This window comes from Mobula birostris, unplaced genomic scaffold (assembly GCF_030028105.1).
Source record: "Mobula birostris isolate sMobBir1 unplaced genomic scaffold, sMobBir1.hap1 scaffold_691, whole genome shotgun sequence".
NCBI classification, from domain to species: domain Eukaryota; kingdom Metazoa; phylum Chordata; class Chondrichthyes; order Myliobatiformes; family Myliobatidae; genus Mobula; species Mobula birostris.
In genome coordinates this window covers 80,505-101,066 of record NW_027278410.1, presented here as the reverse complement: position 1 = coordinate 101,066, position 20,562 = coordinate 80,505, and the positions used below count along the sequence as shown (strand labels likewise).

The following is a 20,562-nucleotide window of genomic DNA, read 5'->3' as shown; positions in this document are numbered from 1 at the left end:
ATCTTTTGCAGAAAAATGGCATTGGGGTCCTTTTTACCTGGAGCATAGTCCATATATGGAAATATAGCTGAGGTCGGAACATTGGTATTGAAAAGGACCTTAGACAAAGATGAGTGAGGCCCAAGGGTCTGTTTCTGTACTGAAAGATGCCATCATTGATGGGAACAGGTTAAAAGTTGGATAGACCACTTGATTTATCTCATTGGCTTTACCTTTTACTGGAGGTCAGGGTTATCTAAGAGGCAGTCTCTGTGTCCAATGAATTGTGGGAGGGAGAATCACAAGTGGAGTGGTTCTCAGTATAAGGGGTTACCAGTCAGTGTTAACACAGGCTGGCAGTGGATATGGTATACACCACTGTGGGTAAAGTCCTACTGCTATCCCCAATTTGATCTCTTCCCTATAGATGGCTCATCAGGGAATAACTTCATTTGTCCTATCAATGACCTGGCCACACTTTTAATGTCTTAATCTAATTCCTTAAAGTTGTTGGATTATGAGAGTGGGATTAGGCTGGTGTTTGAGTTTCATCCCATAACTAATGAAAGCCTATGCTCCCTCAGACAGGTCCATAGGTAGGGATGGAAATGTAGGCCAAACATTGCAGATGGAAATTTGGGTGAGTAGGCTACAGAGTGCTCTGGTTGTACTCTTATCTGTGATCTGTTGATCATGCAATGAATGAAGGATGTTTATCCCTGGCAGCTTGTTCTCATATATGGACCATCTGGGTGGAAGAAAACAATCATAAGTTTGGTTAAATCTCAGTATGGAAACTGGCCCTTCAGCTCAACTAGTCCATGATAACCTAAGATGCCTGCCTCAGCTAGTCTGGCTTGGGTCCCTCTTTTTTTGTATCTCAACACTGACCAAAACTGAACACAAAGACTTTACAAATGTCTCATACAACTCCCAACTCTTGTGCTTAGTGCCCTAATTGATGAAGGCCAGTGTGCCAAACACTTTCACCAAGCTGTCTGTTCCTGTACTCCAAAATTCCATAGGGCACTATGTTCTCCATTGCTGCAATTCTGTCACACTAATGATATCAGAAGAAAGAGTCTTTGGTTGCAAGAAATATATTTTTATATTAACATACATATACAATAGTGATGTTCACTGGTAGTATACAGCTCTGCAGAGTGGGAGTGGGGGGGGTAGAGGTTAAGCTAATACGTATTCCAACTTTGTTCCTGGTCTGTCACTTCCTAATGTGGGACCGGGCCCCTGTGTCTTACATCTCTTGTTCCCCAGGCCCATGGAGGGAGGGGGAGCAAGAAGGCAGGGAGTCCACCATAGCAGGTAGTCACACTCACCTACTCTACCCTCCCCTCCCTGTCCCACACCCAAGGAAGCAATAAGATTGCCTTACTTCCCATCCCTATACATCTCCCACCACCCCTCAGTCTGCCCTTCACCCACTCCCCCCTTCTCCCAGGGCCTACACCTGCAGGGTGAACATCAGGAAGAGGTATGTTTGCCTGGGCCTCTTCTCCCTTGCCTTATCCCCCATATCACTCAGACCCTTCTGAAATTCTTCTCTTCCCCTCCCCTTGTTTCCTTCCCCTTCCCTCCCCTCCTCTGTCCCCTTAGTCTCCTACCTCTCCCCCACTCTGTCCCCTCCCTCCCCATTTCCCCCTCTTGACCCAAACTGCAGCATGTAGGCTCTACTCTATACTGCACTCACTCACTCCCTGCTGCCCCCTCCTGCAGCAGGAACACCCCCCCATCAGCCCCCACCTGCAGGGAGAGCTGCCCAGGAGGGTAGGGTTGTCCGCCAGGGTCCCGCAGAGCTGCCAGCACCCGCTGTCCAAGCTGTGCCAGCCGTGCCTGGGCCTGAAGTAAGGCTCGTCCCACCCGTTCACGTTCGCCAGCCAGCCGCTCCCTCTGGCCCCGTAGGCCACCCAGCTCCCTCTGCAGCCGAGCCACAGCCTCCAGCTTACGACGTCGGCAGTGCCGGGCTGCCACCTTGTTCTTGCCTCGTCGGCGGATGTCCCTTACCAGGGCCAGCTGGGCCTCACTCAGGCGGTGCCTAGACAGCAGCTCGTTGTACTCCTCAACTGGTAGCTGCACAATCGCTTCCGTGGGAATGGGGATGCACAGGGCTCGAGCCCGTCGCTCGTCACGGCTGCAGGTCTCCCGGCCTAGTCTGGCAGGGCCCTTCAGGCCTGTTCCTGTCCCGAGGCCCAGTCCAGACCGAAGTCCTGTCCCAGCCCTGAGACCTAGTCCGATCCCAGCCTCATGTTCGGTCTTTTGGCCTAGACTGGGCCTAAAGCCCAGCTCGGTCCCAGACCCTGACTCAACCTTTGGGCCAGCTCCAATCCTGAGGCCCAGCCTGGCCTCCACACCCAGAATTGTCCCTGTCCCCATCAATTCGGCCTTCAGGCCTGTCCCGGGTCCCTTTCTGGCCTCGGGCCCTGACCCAGGCCCAGTCCTCCTGAGATCCAGCTCTAGCCCTGGTCCCGGCTCAGCCTTCAAGCATGGAGCAGCCTCCAGCTGGGACCCACCCCAGGCCCCTGCCCACGTCACAGGTCCAGAGCCCAGCGGCAGGGAGGAATCATGACAAGGGCCTTGGGGCAGCAGCCAGGGCTCAGGTGGAGGTGGGGGCAAGGGCTGGGCCAGGGGGTAGTGGGGCCAGGGCTCGGGCAGAGGGACGGAAAGGTGAGTAGGGGTGGCCGTTGGATAGAAGGGGATGCAGCTTTCAGAGGGGGAGGAGGAAGCCTCAGCAGTCATCTCCAGGCCCTGAAACAAAGAGAGGGGAAGAGATGAAGAAGGGAGAGAGTCAAGAGAATTGCCAACTTTTCTGCACTGTCCCATCACACACTCCCAGGGTCAGACACAGAGTGAATCTCCCTCCACACTGTCCAATCACACACTCCCGGGGTCAGACACAGAGTGAATCTCCCTCCACACTGTCCCATCACACACTCCCAGGGTCAGACACAGAGTGAATCTCCCTCCACACCGTCCCATCACACTCTCCCAGCGTCAGACACAGAATGAATCTCCCTCCACACCATCCCATCACACACTACCAGAATCAGACACAGAGTGACTCTCCCTCCACACTATCCCATCACACACTCCCAGGGTCAGACACAGAGTGAGTCTCCCTCCACACTGTCCCATCACACACTCCCGGTGTCAGACACAGAGTGAATCTCCCTCCACACTGTCCCATCACACACTCCCAGGGTCAGACACAGAGTGAAATTTCCCTCCACACTGTCCCATCACACACTCCCACGGTCAGACACACAGAGTGAATCTCCCTCCACACTGTCCCATCACACACTCCCGGGGTCAGAAGCAGAGTGAGTCTCCCTCCACACTGTCCCATCACACACTCCCGGGGTCAGACACAGAGTGAATCTCCCTCCACACCGTTCCATCACACACTCCCAGGGTCAGACACAGAGTGAATCTCCCTCTACACTGTCCCATCACACACTCTGAGGGTCAGACACAGAGTGAATTTCCCTCCACACCGTCCCATCACACACTCCCGGGGTCAGACACAGAGTGAATCTCCCTCCACACCGTCCCATCACACACTCTCAGGGTCAGACACAGAGTGAATCTCCATCCACACTGTCCCATCACACACTCCCAGGGTCAGACAGAGATTGAATCTCCTTCTACACTGTCCCATCACACACTCCCAGGGTCAGACACAGAGTGAATCTCCTTCCACACCGTCCCATCACACACTCCCAGGGTCAGACACAGAGTGAATCTCCCTCCACACTGTCCCATCACACACTCCCGGGGTCAGAAGCAGAGTGAATCTCCCTCCACACTGTCCCATCACACACTCCCGGGGTCAGACACAGAGTGAATCTCCCTCCACACCGTCCCATCACACACTCCCAGGGTCAGAAACAGAGTGAATCTCCCTCTACACTGTCCCATCACACACTCTGAGCGTCAGACACAGAGTGAATCTCCCTCCACACCATCCCATCACACACTCCTGGGGTCAGACACAGAGTGAATCTCCCTCCACACCGTCCCATCACACACTCTCAGGGTCAGACACAGAGTGAATCTCCATCCACACTGTCCCATCACACACTCCCAGGGTCAGACAGAGATTGAATCTCCCTCTACACTGTCCCATCACACACTCCCGGGGTCAGACACAGAGTGAATCTCCCTCCACACTGTCCCATCACACACTCCCGGGGTCAGACACAGAGCGTGGCTCTCTCCACACTGTCCCATCACACACTCCCAGGGTCAGACACAGAGTGAAATTTCCCTCCACACTGTACCATCATACAATCCCGGGGTCAGACACAGAGTGAATCTCCCTCCACACGGTCCCATCACACACTCCCGGGGTCAGACACAGAGTGAATCTCCCTGCACACTGTCCCATCACACACTCCCAGAGTCAGACACATAGAGGAGCTGTGCTGACTGAGCTGGGAGAAATCGAGGCAAAACTACTGGATAAAGTTCGTGGAATACTTTGGAGGTGGCTCTAAAAGTCTCTTGGACAACTGAGTGAGTGACGGCGCTGGTGTGGAGTTTTACTGCCGGTTTCGGCTGGGTTTGTTGGCGGCTGCTAACTGCGTAGCTCCCAGCTGCGGCCGCTGGCAACTCGCCAGTGAGCCGGTTCGCTCCAAAACCGGAGGGAAACGCCGTCGTTCCCCCCCATTGACATCGGGGCAACGTTCCTCCTCCATTGTTTTCCTGATTTTCGTCCGGTGTCGGTGCCGGAGCATCTGGAAGGACGTTTCGGCCTCTCCCGGCCTGGGTCTCTGCAAGTCCGACGGAGCCTTTCCTGGCGCCGAACCAGCGAGAACTGTCGACTGCAAACTTTCCCGGCCAGTTATTCGACTCGTTCCAGGACTTCTAACTGGCACCGCTGTAGGATTCTCGGACTGGAAAGAGCGCCAGCAAGCCGGACCGGTCTCCAGGGAGTCGCGGGCCTTCGGGGAGTTACGCAAGGGCGGCTGCCTCCCCGGCCTCGGACAACGCCCTGTTTCGTTCGGTGAAGGTGGAACGTGGGGTGCAATGTATTTTGCGCCCTGGAATGACACTAGAAAAGTGTACGGAGGCAATGGAAGACCTTGTTGGGAAAGGTGGTATTCTGGCCACCGAGGAGTTCGGAAAGGCGGTGTTCTATCTGGCGAATGAAGAGCTAGTGCACCGGGCCCTAAGCAGGGGAGTCACGGTAGACAACATCTTTTTACCTATGGAGCTGGTGACGGCCCCCACGCAACGTATCGTGCTTGGGCATGTTAAGCCTTTCATTCCAAATGAGGACTTGCTTCCCCCACTGGCCCGTTTAGGGCAAGTAAGGTCGGAGATCACTGCCATCCGACACAAATTTAAGAGACGCACCCTCCGCACCGTAATCTCTTTCCGGCGTCAGGTATTCATGCAGCTGGAAAGGGAGGACGATGTTGAGGGCCAGTTTACTGTCCGGCACGAGGGAGTGGATTATCAGGTGTACTGGAGCTCCGAGCGCCCGCGGTGCCATGCGTGCAGGGGGGTGGGGCACTTTCGGAGGGACTGTCCTGCCGCCCGGAACCCGAGGGAGCCAATTTCGGGCACCAGTGCCCCAGCTACCTCTCCCCCTGATCCTACTCCTGCGCGTGCGTCTGCGCCTGCATCTGACCCTGCCCCCGCCCGTGATCCTGCCCCAGCCCCTCACCCTGCCCCTGCCCCTACCCCTGCCCCTACTCCTACGGTTGGGTCGGTCCCTGCTCCTCTCCCTGTGGTTCAGGTGGGGGACGGGGTGGAGTCTGTGCGGAGTAAGAAGGCAAAGGGGAAATCCAAACACAGTAAGAAGCGGGCCTTTGAGGCCGCAGAGCTCACGCCCATTTCGCCTGAAGTGGACGCCACGCTCGGGGAGGTGCGCAAGCAGACGGGGCGATGGAAACAGAAAGCGCCGCCCCATCGGTGAAGCCTGCACCTGTGTGCTCCTCCGGCGTGAAGAGGAGAAGGGAACGTTCCCGCAAGATGGCAGGGGATGTAGATGCGGGAGAGTCCCAGGAAGGGGTGGGAATCCGGGTAGGGGTTGGTTCTAAACCTGAGTCCCCAGATGTAGCCACCAGTCCTGGGGTAGATGGTGTGGTTGTGCAAAAAGCTTGTGATAGCCCTGTTTGCACAAATGAGGCAGCCCTGGAGGCCTCCACCTGGGACCTACAAGTCAGCGCCTCTCTGGAGGCCAGTGTACCGAATAGTGTAAGAGGAGACGAGACAAAGCTCTCTCATTCTCAGCACCAGGCGGCTTGTGAATCCCTTGGACCAAAGATGCCGGGTTCCCCTCTATGCCTGCCCCCTGGGGAGGGCGATATTCTGTGCACGTCGACCCCAGCAATTAATGACTTGCAGGGAGTCCCTGGGGATTGTCCCTCCACTGTTGCAAATGTGGATGAAACTGATGCGACGGTGGAGCGGGCAGGTAAGAGCGAGGTGCCCGCTGCGCGGTATGGGTCACAAGCGCAGCCATCTATTGGAACATGCGGGGAGGCCGATGGGGATTCTGTCTGCAGTGACAGGTTGGAGGGGGACTCTTTCGATAGTGAAACAATGGACATCCTCACCCCTCCTGAGAAGTCCCCTTTGATACCTGTAGAGGAAATTAAGCATTTTATTCTCACCTCTGAGGGTGCCAAGCACCGGCCTCAACTAGCCTCGCTTCGTTGGCCCAGCATGCCGAGGCTGGCGAGGTCCCTGCGAGTCATCCTCGGACGAAAGGGAAAGGGAAAGAGGAATGCGGTGTCGGGGAACGACAGACGGCAACTAAAATCTTTCCTCGATGACCTAGTAAGGGACATCAGAGGGAGAAGCAGCCTCGCTCCTACGGGGGATCGTGGGTCACAGGGTGTCGCTGGTACCGCTCGAGCCCGGAAGGCAAAAAGTAACCTTGCTTTCTTTCCGGACAGTGTGGTGGAGGGCGCCTCCGCTCTCACCGAAATGGGCACAGCTGCTGAGACCTAGTGTGCTCCCGCCATGAAGCTTACCATAGCTAGTCGCAATGTAAACGGCAGCAGGGGTCCTCTTCGCAGGCGTAACAATCTCTCAGCCCTCAGGGTTGGACGGTATACGGTGAGTTTCCTGCAGGAAACCCATACCATCCCTGGGGACGAGTCTGCTTGGCTGGTTGTGCGCCTGGATGGCGTACCATTGCATTTTATCAATGTGTATGCTCCCAGGCGCGGTGTGATGCAGACGCGCCTATTCTGCCAGCTGTCCACCCTGCTGAGCTCCATCGATCCTGGGGATTGCGAAATCCTCGGGGGAGACTTCAATTGTACCCTCGAGGCGGAGGACCGCTCGGGCCTCCAACGCGACCCAGCATCAGCAAAAAAGTTAAAGGAGCTAGTCGGCTCCTTTGACTTGGTGGACAGCTGGCGGAATTTTCACCCCAACTCTAGCGCCTTCTCGAGAAGGTCTAGAGAAGGGGGTTCCAGGATAGACCGTATATATATCTCTCGGGCCTACGTCTCCCGCGTGTCGGCGTCCTCCATGCGGCCAGTGTCGTGCTCGGATCATCACCTTGTGTGGATGGAATTTATTCCACTACACCCTCGGGTGGGATCCAGGTATTGGCATTTTAACAACCGGCTGCTGGAGGACAGCCGATTCCGGGATTCGTTCCGAGCTTTCTGGGTCTCCTGGAAGGAGAGGCGGAGAGAGTTCTGCTCCCTACGGCTATGGTTTTTATGTCGGGAGTACACTAGGGGGTCGACAAAGAGGCGGAGCTCTGAGGTTGAGCGGCTTGAGAGAGCGTTGCTTGACCTGGAGTCCCGCCTCGGTCCGACCTCTGGAGACCAGCAGCTGTGGCAGGAATACCAGGAGAAGAAGGACGCACTAAGGAACCTGCAGCTCCTGCAGTCCCGAGGTGCGTACGTGAGGTCACGGATCCAAATGCTGCAGGATTTGGACCGTGGCTCACCCTTCTTCTACTCGTTGGAAAGGTGGCGGGGAGTTCAAAAGCAGCTAGTGGAGCTGCTGGCTGCCGATGGCTCCTCCATCACGGACCCTGATGGAATTAACAACGAGGTCCGTTCATTCTGTCGGTCCTTATTCTCGCCTGATCCGTCAAATGCGGAGGCGTGTAATGAGGTCTGGAAGGATTTGCCTAAGGTCAGCCCAGAGGACGCAGTGCGTCTGGATGCCCCCCTGACTCGGGAGGAGCTGTCCACTGCCCTTCGGCAACTCCGGAGGGGCAAGTCCCCTGGTTTGGATGGACTGAGTGTTGAGTTTTATCAGGCTTTTTGGGATGTCCTGGGGGATGATTACAGCCTTGTCCTAGGGGAGAGCCTAGCCACCGGAGAAATTCCCCTCTCATGGCGAAGAGCTGTTGTGGTCCTACTGCCCAAGAAGGGAGACCTCCGCCTGCTAAAGAACTGGCGGCCGGTCTCCCTCTTGTGCGCGGACTACAAGATCTTCGCCCGGGCAATCGCCAACCGTCTGGGTTCGGTAATTGGACAAGTGGTCCATCCTGACCAATCTTACACAGTCCCGGGCCGCTCCATCCAGGACAATGTCCACCTAGTACGGGACCTGATCCACCTACTCCAGGAGACTGGGACCCCGGCTGCGTTTCTTTCTCTTGACCAGGAGAAAGCGTTTGACCGGGTGGACCACAGTTTCCTGGTGGGCACCCTGCAGGCTTTTGGGCTCGGACCACACTTTGTGGCCCGAGTTCGGCTCCTGTACTCTGCCGCAGAGTGCCTAGTTAAGATTAATGGATCATTGACAGGACCTATCCACTTCCGAAGAGGAGTGCGTCAGGGGTGCCCCATGTCCGGTCAACTGTATGCAATCTGTGTCGAGCCATTCCTCGGCCTTCTTCGGAGAAGGCTGACAGATCTGGTTCTGCGCGAACCGGATATGGGGGTCGTCCTCTCGGCCTACGCCGATGATGTACTCCTCATGATCACAGACCCCTGTGACCTGCGGAGGATGCGCGAGTGCCAAGATGTTTTCTCGGCGGCATCCTCCGCGAGGATCAACTGGGCGAAATGTTCCGGACTCTTAGTAGGCCAGTGGCAGGTGGACTCCCTGCCGGAGGAGATGAGAGCTTTTGAGTGGAGCACCAGACGTCTTCTCTATCTGGGAGTCTACCTGAGTCCTTCTGGGGAGACCTGGCAGGACCTGGAGACAAAAGTCATGGGCCGGCTAGGGCGCTGGTCAGGCCTTCTCAGGGTGCTTTCCTGTCGAGGCAGGGTGGTGGTCATAAACCAGCTGGTGGCCTCCATGTTGTGGTACCGGATGGTCACCTTGGCCCCCCCTGCCCCTTTTGTCGCAAGAATGCAGAGGAAGCTAGTGGACTTCTTCTGGGGAAACAGGAAGCACTGGGTCTCTGCAGCGGTTCTGAGTCTCCCAGAAGGAGAGGGCGGACAGTCGCTGGTGTGTGTACGCACACGACTGGCGGCTCTCCGCCTCAGGACTCTGCAGAGATTCCTGTACGCCGAGCCCCCTCCCAGGTGGCACGTGTTGGCGACTTTCTTCCTCCGGAGGGGCTGCTGCCTTCACGAAGATATGCAGCTACCACCGGCGGGCGTCAGCCGTGCTGCTTTGCAGAGGCTGCCCGGCTTCTAGCAGGACCTACTGAGAGTCTGGAACATGGTTGCCTCAGGCCGGGAATCCCCTCCTCTGGCAGAGGGCGGAGTCCTGGCCGACCCTTGCCCTGCCTCAACGGATGTCAGTGCGGCTCAGGTGTGTGGAACGACTCGGGCTGAGCTGTTCGTCCGGCCCAGGCCCCGCAGCCTTGCGCGAGAGACGAATCCACACAACTTGAGCCGTCTTTCATCGACACCCACAATCCCATTCAGGGATGCAGGCAGGAGGTACCTTTATGGGCTGCTGCTCCACACCCTCCACTTCCAAGCATTTGTCCACCGTCCCGACACGCCATGGCGGTCGGTCTTTCCACCTGGAGGTGAGGGGGGTCCCCAATGGAAGTCCCTCTACAAGGGAGTCCTTCCCATGCACCTTGGGGATCTCGGCTGGAGGGTGCTGCATAAAGCGGTGCCCTGCAATAAGTTCTTTAGTTTGTACACGGATCTCCCAGCCGCGTGTCACTTCTGCGGGCTGGAGGAGACCGTGTACCGTATGTAAGTGGAGTGTGTGAGGCTGCAGCCCCTTTTCGCGTATTTGCGTGGGCTGCTTCTCGCTTTCTGGTTGCATTTCAGTGCCACCCTATTCATATGTGGTCATCCAGTAAGGAGGGGGGCACAGAGGGATGAGGATGTCCTTGTCAACTTGCTCCTGGGGTGGCGAAAATTGCCATCCGTGGCTCCTGGAAAAGGGTGGCAGGAGGTTCTCCCCGGGCGGACTGCCTGGCTATGTTTAGGGGGTATGTTCGTGCCCGGGTGAACATTGAAAAGGAATACGCACAGTCCACGGCGACCGTAGAGATGTTCCGGGACCGTTGGGCTCCGCGGGGTGTAAATGCCATCATTGATGAGGATGGCAATACACTGGTTTAACATGTATTGTCTGTTTGTAGTGTAGTAAATGTGTTAGTCACTGGTTTTGTAAATATTGTATAGCACCGACATTTGTAATAAAGAATTTTGTAAAAAAAAGGGTCAGACACAGAGTGATTCTCCCTCCACACTGTCCCATCACACACTCCCGGGGTCAGACACAGAGTGAATCTCCCTCTACACTGTCCCATCACACACTCCCGGGGTCAGACACAGAGTGAATCTCCCTCCACACTGTCCCATCACACACTCCCGGGGTCAGACACAGAGTGAATCTCCCTCTACACTGTCCCATCACACACTCCCAGGGTCAGACACAGAGTGAATCTCCCTCCACACTGTCCCATGACACACTCCTGGGGTCAGACACAGAGTGAATCTCCCTCTACACTGTCCCATCACACACTCCTAGGGTCAGACACAGAGTGAATCTCCCCGCACACCATCCCATCACACACTCCCAGGGTCAGACACAGAGTGAATCTCCCTCCACACTGTCCCATCACACACTCCCAGGGTCAGACACAGAGTGAATCTCCCTCTACACTGTCCCATCACACACTCCCTGGGTCAGACACAGAGTGAATCTCCCTCCACACTGTCCCATCACACACTCCTGGAGTCAGACACAGAGTGAATCTCCCTCTACACTGTCCCCTCACACACCCCCAGGGTCAGACACTGAGTGAATCTCCCTCCACACCGTCCCATCACACACTTGCGGGGTCAGACACAGAGTGAATCTCCCTCCACACTGTCCCATCACGCACTCCTGGGGTCAGACACAGAGTGAACCTCCCTCCACACCGTCCCATCACACACTCCCAGGGTCAGACACAGAGTGAATCTCCCCCCACAGCATCCCATCAGACACTCCCAGGTTCAGACACAGAGTGAATTTCCCTCTACACTCTCCCATCACACACTCCTGGGGTCAGACACAGAGTGAATCTCCCTCTACACTGTCCCCTCACACACCCCCAGGGTCAGACACTGAGTGAATCTCCCTCCACATTGTCCCATCACACACTTGCTTGGGAAGCTCCTTCTTCCCCTCACTTACCTGCAGCTCGCTCAAAGACATCAGTTCTTGCCAGTTGAGCTCCATGTCTCCAGACTGGGTCTGCTCAGCACTCTCCCCAAGGGATGGTAAGAATTGGGGGGCGATCCCATCGGGAAGCGGTGGGTAGGGGGCACTTGGAAACCCATGCTGCACTGCACAGTTCAGCTCCAGGTTAGAACCAGACCTCGGTGTGAACTGGGGGTAGGTTGGAGATCGAAATCAGAGTCAACTCCAAGTATAGTTCTGAGAACAGAGAATAATACAGTGCAGAAAAAGGCCCTTCAACCCACGATGTCTCTGCCAAACTTATTACACTGCTATTCCCTGCACATTCATGTGCCAACCTAAGAGCCTTTTAAACGCCTCTATTGTATTTGTCTCCACCATCACTCCCGGCAGCACATTCCAGGCACCCACCTCTCTCTGTCCCCACATCTTCTTAGATGTTACATCCCCCCCCCCCCAACCTTTCATGCATGCCCTCTGGTAGTAGACATTTCAACCCTGGGGAAAAAGATACCAACTGTCTGTCTATGTCTCTCATAATCTCATAAACCTCTATCCGGTTTCCCCTCAACTCCAGTGAAAACAACCCAAGTTTATGCAACTCCTCTTTGTAGTTTGTCCCTCTAATCCAGGCATCATCTTGGTGAACCTCTTCTGCACCCTCTCCAAAACCCCCTTCCCATGATGGGGTATCCAGAACTGAATGCAATATTCCAGATGAGGCATGACCAGAGTTTTATAAATTTGCAACATGACTTCCCGACTCTTGAACTCAATAAGCATATGCCTTCTTTACCGGCCTGTCAACCTGTGCGGCCACTTTCAGGGAGCTGTGGACTTTTACCACAAGAGCCTTCTGTGCATCAACACTGTTAAGAGTCCTGCCGTTACCGGTGTTCTGTCCCTTTCGGTTTGACCTCCCGAAGTGCAACACCTCGCACTTGTCCGGATTAAGCTCAATCCTCCATTTCTCTGATCAGACCTGCAACTGGTCTGAACCCTGCTGTTTTCTTTGGCAACCTTCACTGTATTCAAATTTACTAACCCATCCATCTATCTTTTCATCCAGGTCATTTATATATCACAAACAGTCATACATATATAAACAGAAGTAATGTACAGGATTGACTTCAGGAAAGGGTCGGGGGTGGGGGGGTGGTCAAGTGCAAATGAGAACTTTAAGTTCCTAAGTGTGAACATCACCATTAGCCTGTCCTGGTCAAATCACATAGACACCGCAGCCAAGAAAGCTCACCAACACCTCTGCTTCCTCAGGAGGTTAAAGAAATTCCACATGTCCCCATCTACCCTTACCAATTTTTATCAATGCACCGTAGGAAGCATCCTATCCTGATGCATCATAGCTTGGTACGGCAATTTGACCTTCCAAAGTGAATCACTTCACACTTTTCTGGGTTGAACTCCATCTGCCACTTCTCAACCTAGCTCTGCATCATACCAATGTCCCATTGTAACTACAACAACAACTTCACCGTCCTTGTGTCACCTGCAAACTTACTAACCCACCCTCCCACATTCTCATCCAAGTCATTTATAAAATTACAAAGAGCAGGGGTCCCAGAACAGATCCCTACAAACACCACTGGTCACTGTCGTCCAAGCAGTATACACTCCACTTTCTTGGCTGTAAATTGGGTGGGGAGGTTGTGGTGACCTTGGAACCCTTCAGCCCAACTCCCAGTGATGTCCCACTCCACGCCTGAGCCATCTCCCTCCCTGCAAAACCAAACAGCTCTTGGCCGATACACTGAAGATAGGGTAAATATACAGAACGTGGTGGGGGGGGGGGTGGAGAAGGAAGGGAGAGTGGGAACAGAGGGGAAGGGATAGGGAGAGGAGGTGGGTCGGAAATGTGAGAGGAGAAGGGGTTGGAGGGGAGAGATTGGGAGAGGGAGAGACGTGGAGGTCAGATATGAGAGGAGGTGGAGGGGATAAGAGTTGAGGAAAATTGTAGGGCAGAATGAGGAGGGGAGTGGGAGAAGGTAGAGGGCAGAGGAAGGAAGGGAAGAGGAAGGAGGGGAGAGGGGCAGGCATGGGACAGATAGGACCCTCACCTCCGTGCCAGTTCCAGGAAAGGGCAGGACACAGTCGGTGGAACACATTGAGCCGGGGAGGGGGGGGGAGGAGGGGGGGCAGCCTCTCACCAACAGCTTCGCAGGCCAGTCTTCCTGAAGGAGCAGAGATAAGGAAGCTGGTTATCACTGACTGCACACACTTCCCTCAGTTCCACAGCCAATACATTCCCCTCCCACAGAGACAGCTCAGTCTGACAGACACACAGTTACAAATATACACAGAACTCAGTTTAACAGAGAAATAGGCACACATAGAAATGTATATGACTGTATGTGAATCCACAGTAGCACGCTCCCTCTCACACACATACAGAATTCAAATGGTCTCACACACCTCACCAAGTGAAGAGATTTTGACCCCCTTCCCCCCAACCAAACCAGGTACCTGGAGAGACCCACGCATGGGAACCGTTCTCCCTCCTTGAGGAAACACAGACCAGCCACAGGAGTGGGGTGGAGGTCCCACCAGTCCCATCCCTGAGACAGAGGAGAGATCAGGCAGACTGGGTCCTGAACCCTCTGAGGTTCAGGAGAACATAAGGAGATCTCATCAGAATGTATGGGGAAGGGACTCAAAGGAGGATGTCTTCCTTGCTGGGGGGTTGAGAATGAATAATCACGTTCTCAGAAAGAAGGGAAAAATGGGGAGAGATTTCCTCCCTCCATGAGGCCTTGATCTTTGGAACTTTCCTCTCATGAGCTTGGTCACTGAGGGTTTTTTCAGAGCTGAGGGCAAGGAGGATGATGGGGTTGGTATGGGGGCAGAGTGAAGCTGGGGAGAGGATCACCTCTCACCAGTCATCCATCCAGAACCGATTCCCCTTTCCTTCAGCCTCAATAACACCCACAGACTCTGCGACCCTACCTCCTTCCAAGAGGGAGAGTTTCAAAGACTCTCTGTCTTTAGTGGGAAAACATCACCCCAGCCCTCTATCTCGGTCTGAAGCAGGCTGGCTCGATTTCTTAAATGGCGGTCCCTAGTTCTAGATTGTCCCACAGATGGACACACAAGTTCCAGCCTGTGGAGATGCCTGGGAATCTGAGATATTCCAGACCCCACCCCCTTCCACTCTCCCTAAACCCCTGTAGATGCAAATCCAAACTGTTCGACTTCTCCTCATGCGACAACTCACCTGTTCCAGGGGTGGGTCTGATTAACCTTCTCCAAGCTGCCCCAACGTATCAATGTCCATCCCTCAATGAGGATACTGATACCATCCACACCATACCAGATGTGGTCCCACCAACACCCCATATTACAGAAGGACCACCTGCCCCAATTCTGTGTTGAATATTTACCGATACACTAAAGAAAGCATCCAATTGTATACAGCAACTGCTCTGACTGTGACCACAAGAAACCGCAGAGAGTTGTGGACACAGCTCAGCACATCACAGAAACCAGCCTCCCCTCCATGGACTCTGTCTACACTTCTCACTGCCTCAGTAAAGCAGCCAGAATAACCAAAGACCCCAACCACCCCGGACATTCTCTCTTCTCCCCTCTCCCATCGGGCAGAAGATACAAAAGCCTGAAAGCACGATCCACCAGGCTCAAGGGCAACTTCTACCCTGCTGTTATATGACTACTGAATGGTTCCCTGGTATGATAAGACAGACTTACACCTTATTGTCTGCCTGCACTGCACTTTCTCTGTAACTGTGACACTTTATTCTGCATTCTGTTATTGTTTTACCTTGTTCTACCTCAATGCACTGTGTAATGATCTGATCTGTACGAACAGTATGTGAGACAAACATGTATCTCCCACATGTGACAATAATAAACCAAGAGAGAAGGTGTGAAGGATGAAGAAGAGAGAGACATATGGAGAGAAAGGGGGTTGGAGAGAGGTGGTGAGGAGAGGTGGAAGTGAGGGATAGAAGGAGATAGGCAACGAGGAGATAAAGAGGATTAAATAGAGAATGAAGAAGAAGAGGGATGGGCAAAGGGAATTGGAGTGTGTGTGTGAGAGAGAGAGAGGGTGCAGTGAGGAGAGAGATAGAGATTTAGAGAGAAGAAGAAGAGAGGGTCTCAGAGAAAGTAATCAAGCAGAGATGGTGTGTGATTTGCCAACCCTGTCTCTTTCTCCCACTTCCATTCCCTCTCCTTCTCTTCCTCTCATGTTGTCTCTGTCCCTCTCCCACTCCATATGTCTCTCCCCTCCTTTCTACCCTTCCTCTCTCTTTCCTGCCACAATCCCTTTGAGTTTCTCTTGTCTCTGTCCCCGCTCCATTACATCCCGTCTCCCTCTCCCCCTCCCCTCTCTCCCCACCCTCCTCCTCTCCCTCACTCACCCATTCTTTCTCCCCCAATTTCTCCCCAGTCTCTCTCCCCTCCCTGTTCTGCCATTATGTTCCTCCTTTGCAACCTCTCTTCCCCTATTGTCTCCTGCTTCCTTCATTTCTCTCTCTCCCTCTTTCTCTGAACCACCTCTCTCCCCCCTATTCTTCTCTCTGCCTCTCTCACTCTCTGTCCCCTCCTCTCTTTTCTGTTTCTCTTTCCTTCTTCTCTTTCTTCCCTCCTTCTCTCATTCTCTGTTCCCTTCTCTTTTCCTCTCTTCCTTTACCTCTTGCTCCCCATCTCTTCCCCTCCTACTTTCCCTCACTCCTCCCCTCTCTCTGCCTCTCCTCTTCTCTATCTGTCCTTCTCTTTCCTTTCCCCTTGCTCCCTCTTCCCCTCCCCCTCTCTCGTACTTTCTCTCTCTCCATCTCTCCCTGCTCTCTCTTCCCTTTTCCCACTCACTCCCTCCCTCTCTCTCCTCCCACAGTCACAACCCCTGTCCAGCCCACTTCCCATCCCTCTCCCCTCTCGTCCAAGAGACACTCCTCCCCAATACCCCCCGCCGATGCAGATGAGTTGACCGTAGCATGCAGACTTCCAAAAGGAAAACAAAAGCCGGATCTCTCCTCTTGCCTCCACTCCCCTCGTCTCGCGGACACCCCTCTCCCGCCAGCCCTCCCCCCACCACCTCAACACCCAGATACTTACTGCCTCATTGTAAACTCATGGGATTCCAGATGGAGAGGAAGGGGTTGAGGTGGGAGAGAGGCCGCCGCTCACTGCCTGTCCTGTGTGCGTTCTCTCCTTCTGTCTCTCCAAGCCTTGGGGTAAGACTGTGGTGTTGCGTGGAGCTTTTTGACCCTAGGCTCTGTGTTCCTCTATCTCTCTCTCTCTCTCACACACACTTTCTCTCTATCTCTCCCTCTCTCTTTCTCAGTCTCCTTCTCTCTCTCTCTTTCTCTCTTCACGTCTCTCTCCCTCTCATTCCCTTGTCTCTCTTCTTCTCGCCCCCTCTGTCTTTCTCTCTCTCTTTCTCTTTCTCCCTCTCTCCTTTATCTTTCACTTTCCCTCTCTTTCTGCCTCTCTCCTCTTTTTCTTTCACTCTGTCTCCTGTCTCCCTGTTTCTCTGTGCCTGTATCACAGCCTGTGATCCAAGTCCCTCTGTAACCACGTCTTTATCTGCCGTGCATAAGCTGCCAGTGGCTGCTCAGCACCCCCTCCGCTCCTCCTCCCCACTCCTCCCCTTCCCTTGGTCCCACCCCCCTCACTGGTAAACCACAGAGAGGACAGAAGGAAGATGACAGAGGGTCTGTGGTTCCTGGATCCTGGGCAGGAACCAATCCCACATCCTGACCGGGAAACCCGACCTTTCTCCTTTCTCTCTCTCTCTCTCTCTCTCTCTCTCTCTCTCTCTCTCTCTCTCTCTCTCTATCTCCCTGTCACACATTCCCTCTATCTCTCCCTGTGACACTCACTATCTAAATTTACCCCTCTCCCTGTTGCACTCTCTCTATCTCCCCTCCCTCTCATCCACTCTCTCCGTCTCCCTTGTCCCACAATCCTCTATCACTCCACATCATGCGTACCCTTTCCCTTTCATCCTCTCTTTCTCTCCCTCACACTGTCATACCACTAGCTCTCTCACACCTTGTCACGCTCTCTCTCTGTCACACTCTTTCTCTCTCTCCCTGTCGCACACTTCCTCTATTTCCCCCTCTTTCCCTGTTACATATTCTATCTGCATTTCCCAGTCAAACCTTTTTACTCTCTCCCCCTTTCATTATCACACTTTTTTCTCTCTCGACCTTTTCTCCTCCCTTTCTACAACCTCACACACTCACTTCCTAATTATTGCATTCAGCTCTGGCCAGCCCATTACAAGAAGGGTGTGGGGGCTTTGCAGAGGGTGCAGAAGACCCTCACCAGGATGCTGCCTGGAGTCGAGGGCTGGACAAACTTGGGTTGTTTTCTCTGGAGCGGCGAGGCTGAGGGGAGACCTGAGAGAGGTTTGTAAGAGTGTGAGGGGCACAGATAGACAGCCAGTATCTTTACCCCTTACCAGAGGTCATGCAGTTAAGGTGAGAGGGAGGAAGTTCAAAGGAGGTGAGAGGGGCAAGTTTTTATACAGAGAGTGGTGGGTGTCTGGAATGTGCTGCCTGGGGATGTGGTGGTGGTGATATGAAAAGGGTGTTTAAGAGGCTCTTAGACAGGCTCATGGATGTGCAGGGAATGAAGAGTTTTGGCAGAAGATACACAATTTACATTAGCATTGTGGTCAATGCAGACATTGTGGGCCAAAGGGCCTGTTTTTGTGCTGTACATTTTCCACATACTTGGTAATCACCCTCAATCGCAAGGAATTGCCTCAGAAGTGGATATAATTGTAATAAGACAGTCCAGGAGTCCTCTGGCAATATAGAGCATAGAACACACAACACAGGAATGGGTCCTTCAGCTACCATGTTATCCTGAACAATTCACTTGTTCACTGAATCATGCATTAATTAATTAAACACCAAACTAAACTAATCCCTTCTGCAGAAATAATGTACACTCCCTCTCTCCTCACTGCCTGTCCAGAATAATCCAGCCGTTCAGTGGAAGCTCGAGGATTAAGCTGTCAACAGGAGTGCCTGTGGGGTGTGGTAACACTTCACCAGAAACTTCAGGAAGCAGGGTTACTCCACAGAGAAGGTGTCGCAAGCAGCGATTTCGAAGAAAGTCAAATATGCCCACATGAAATATCTGCAACCTTTCTCACATCTTCAGTAAATATTGACACGCTCCTTATGACCCCCTATAAACACAGACACACTCCCTGGGATCACATGTAAATGTTGACTCACATGGGCAAGTGGGGCATGTTGGTAGACATGGACTGCATGGACTAACTCCACCGGGGCAAGTGGGAAAGTGTTCCATCACACTCCTGACCCGTAGACAGTGGAGAGGTAATGTGGTGGATGTGGAGTACGTGGACCTCTCTCTGTGTAAAAAAACATCCTGTATATCTCCCTTGATCCTTGATCTTACCCTCCCCCCCAACCGGTCACCCCACCTTAAATGCATGGCCACTGGTATTAGTCATTTCTTTCAAATCTGGGAAAAAGATATTAGCTGTCTATCTATCCCAAGTGTAACCTCAATAATCTCTATCAGATCTCCCCTCAGCCTCTGATGCTCCAGAGAAAACAATCCAAATTTGTCCAACCTCTTTATATACAGTAGCTCATGCCCTCTGAACCAGGCAGCATCCTGGTGAATCTCCTCTGCACTCTCTCCAAAGCAGACAGGACATGAAGATGGTTATTCTCTCTCTCTCTCTAAGGAGGAGGAGGAGGTCTGGGTCAGGAACTGTCAGGGTCGAAGGGGGAGATGACTATGTGTCTCCCCTCACCCACCAGCGCCCAAGGCTGGGCAGATAAAGAGCCAATCGGGATGACACACAGCTGAGAATCACCAAACCATCCCTTCTTCTACTGCCCACAGCAACCTCAGCCAGCCTGACAGGCTGCGTCTGTGGTTGGGACTCATCAGCTTTTGTCTGGTGTTATGGGTGGTGGGTGGGGAGCAGGTCTCTCCCTGGCCCCCACACCGCTCCTCATCTCTGTGAACCCCTCCCTCTGCTACAGATATCCCCATCTCTGTGGCCCTCTTCTCCCCTACCCTCCTCACTGTCTCTGTGACTGCCTCCCTCCCCTACACCCCCGTATGTGACCTCCTCCATCCCCGTCTCTATGACCCCTTTCCACCCCTGCACCTCTCCTAGCCTCTGTGATCCCCCCTCTCCCACACTCCTCCCTGTCTCTGTAACCCCCTCCCACTCCTTCCCATGCACTCCCCTCCCCAGCAAGCCCTGCACACATTGGCACAGCGTGGCACTCTCTCTCACTGCCCCTTCCTCCTTCACCGCTCACCCCCCCACCATTCCCTCACTACCTGAAGCTTTTTGCTCCTTCCCTGCCTCCTGACTTCATTTCACCTGGCCCTCCATTCCTCCCTCTATCGCTCCCTCCCAACCCTCTCCTCACCCCCTCCTCTCTCTCACTGGCCCTCATTCATTCACTTACTCCTTCCCTGCTCCATCATTTGCTCCCTCATTCTCTCACTCCCTCCCTCTCTCTCTCTCGCTCTCATTCCCTCCCTCTCTCACTCCATCTCTTCCTCCTTCTCTCTCTCTGCCTAACTCTCACACCCTCCCTCTCTCCCTTTCCTTCCACAGTGCCCATCCTCACTCTCTCTCTCATTCTCTCTCTCTCTCTCTCTCTTCACTCCCTCCCTCCCTCAATGCCTACTGTTCCCGGAGCAGCGGGATGTGAGGCCGTTGATCTTGCTCTTGCTCCTTCATTAGCCAATTCTTCAAACCGCAGCCATAAATAGTTCTCTCACTTCCCCTTCGCCCCACCCCGCTCGACCTGTTCCATAACTGTGGCGGCTCGCTTTTCCCCTGCCTCTCTTATCCCGGTCCCAGAGACCACCAAAACCTCTCCCACTGTGAGAGTGTGTGTGTGTGTGTGTGTGTGTGTGTGTGTGTGTGTGTGTTGGGGAGAGGTCTTTATGCATTCCGTGCGTGTTTGTCCCAGGTGCTCTGGTTTCATTAAGATTCAGGAGCATAATCGTCCCTTCAGCCCATCAAGACTATTGCACCCAATATTT

General features: G+C 53.8%; 1 protein-coding gene across 4 annotated transcripts; it reads right to left on the bottom strand.

The window, feature by feature from the left end:
- Positions 1–1,063: 1,063 nt before the first annotated feature.
- Positions 1,064–17,097, bottom strand: LOC140193670 (uncharacterized). Of its 4 annotated transcripts, XM_072250832.1 has the most exons (4): positions 16,615–17,097; positions 13,602–13,715; positions 11,521–11,715; positions 1,064–2,742 (listed from the first exon to the last, which is right to left on the bottom strand). In XM_072250832.1, the coding sequence occupies exons 2-4, from the start codon at positions 13,647–13,649 to the stop codon at positions 1,684–1,686; spliced, it is 1,302 nt and encodes a 433-aa protein (XP_072106933.1). In that variant the 5' UTR covers positions 13,650–13,715; positions 16,615–17,097; the 3' UTR covers positions 1,064–1,683. The 4 variants fall into 4 exon arrangements, with proteins under 4 accessions (XP_072106933.1, XP_072106936.1, XP_072106935.1 ...); XM_072250835.1 differs by lacking the exon at positions 13,602–13,715 and having other exon boundaries at positions 11,521–11,763; positions 16,615–17,095; XM_072250834.1 differs by lacking the exon at positions 13,602–13,715 and having other exon boundaries at positions 16,615–17,095.
- Positions 17,098–20,562: the final 3,465 nt, after the last annotated feature.

Excerpts from the sequence above, each read along its gene's own strand:
- LOC140193670 (XM_072250832.1), bottom strand. The coding sequence starts at position 13,649 with ATGTGTTCCACCGACTGTGTCCTGCCCTTTCCTGGAACTGGCACGGAG. Across the intron at positions 11,716-13,601 it reads TTCCTGGAACTGGCACGGAG|TTCACACCGAGGTCTGGTTC; the intron begins GTGAGGGTCCTA and ends ACCTACCCCCAG. Across the intron at positions 2,743-11,520 it reads TGTCTTTGAGCGAGCTGCAG|GGCCTGGAGATGACTGCTGA; the intron begins GTAAGTGAGGGG and ends TCTTTGTTTCAG.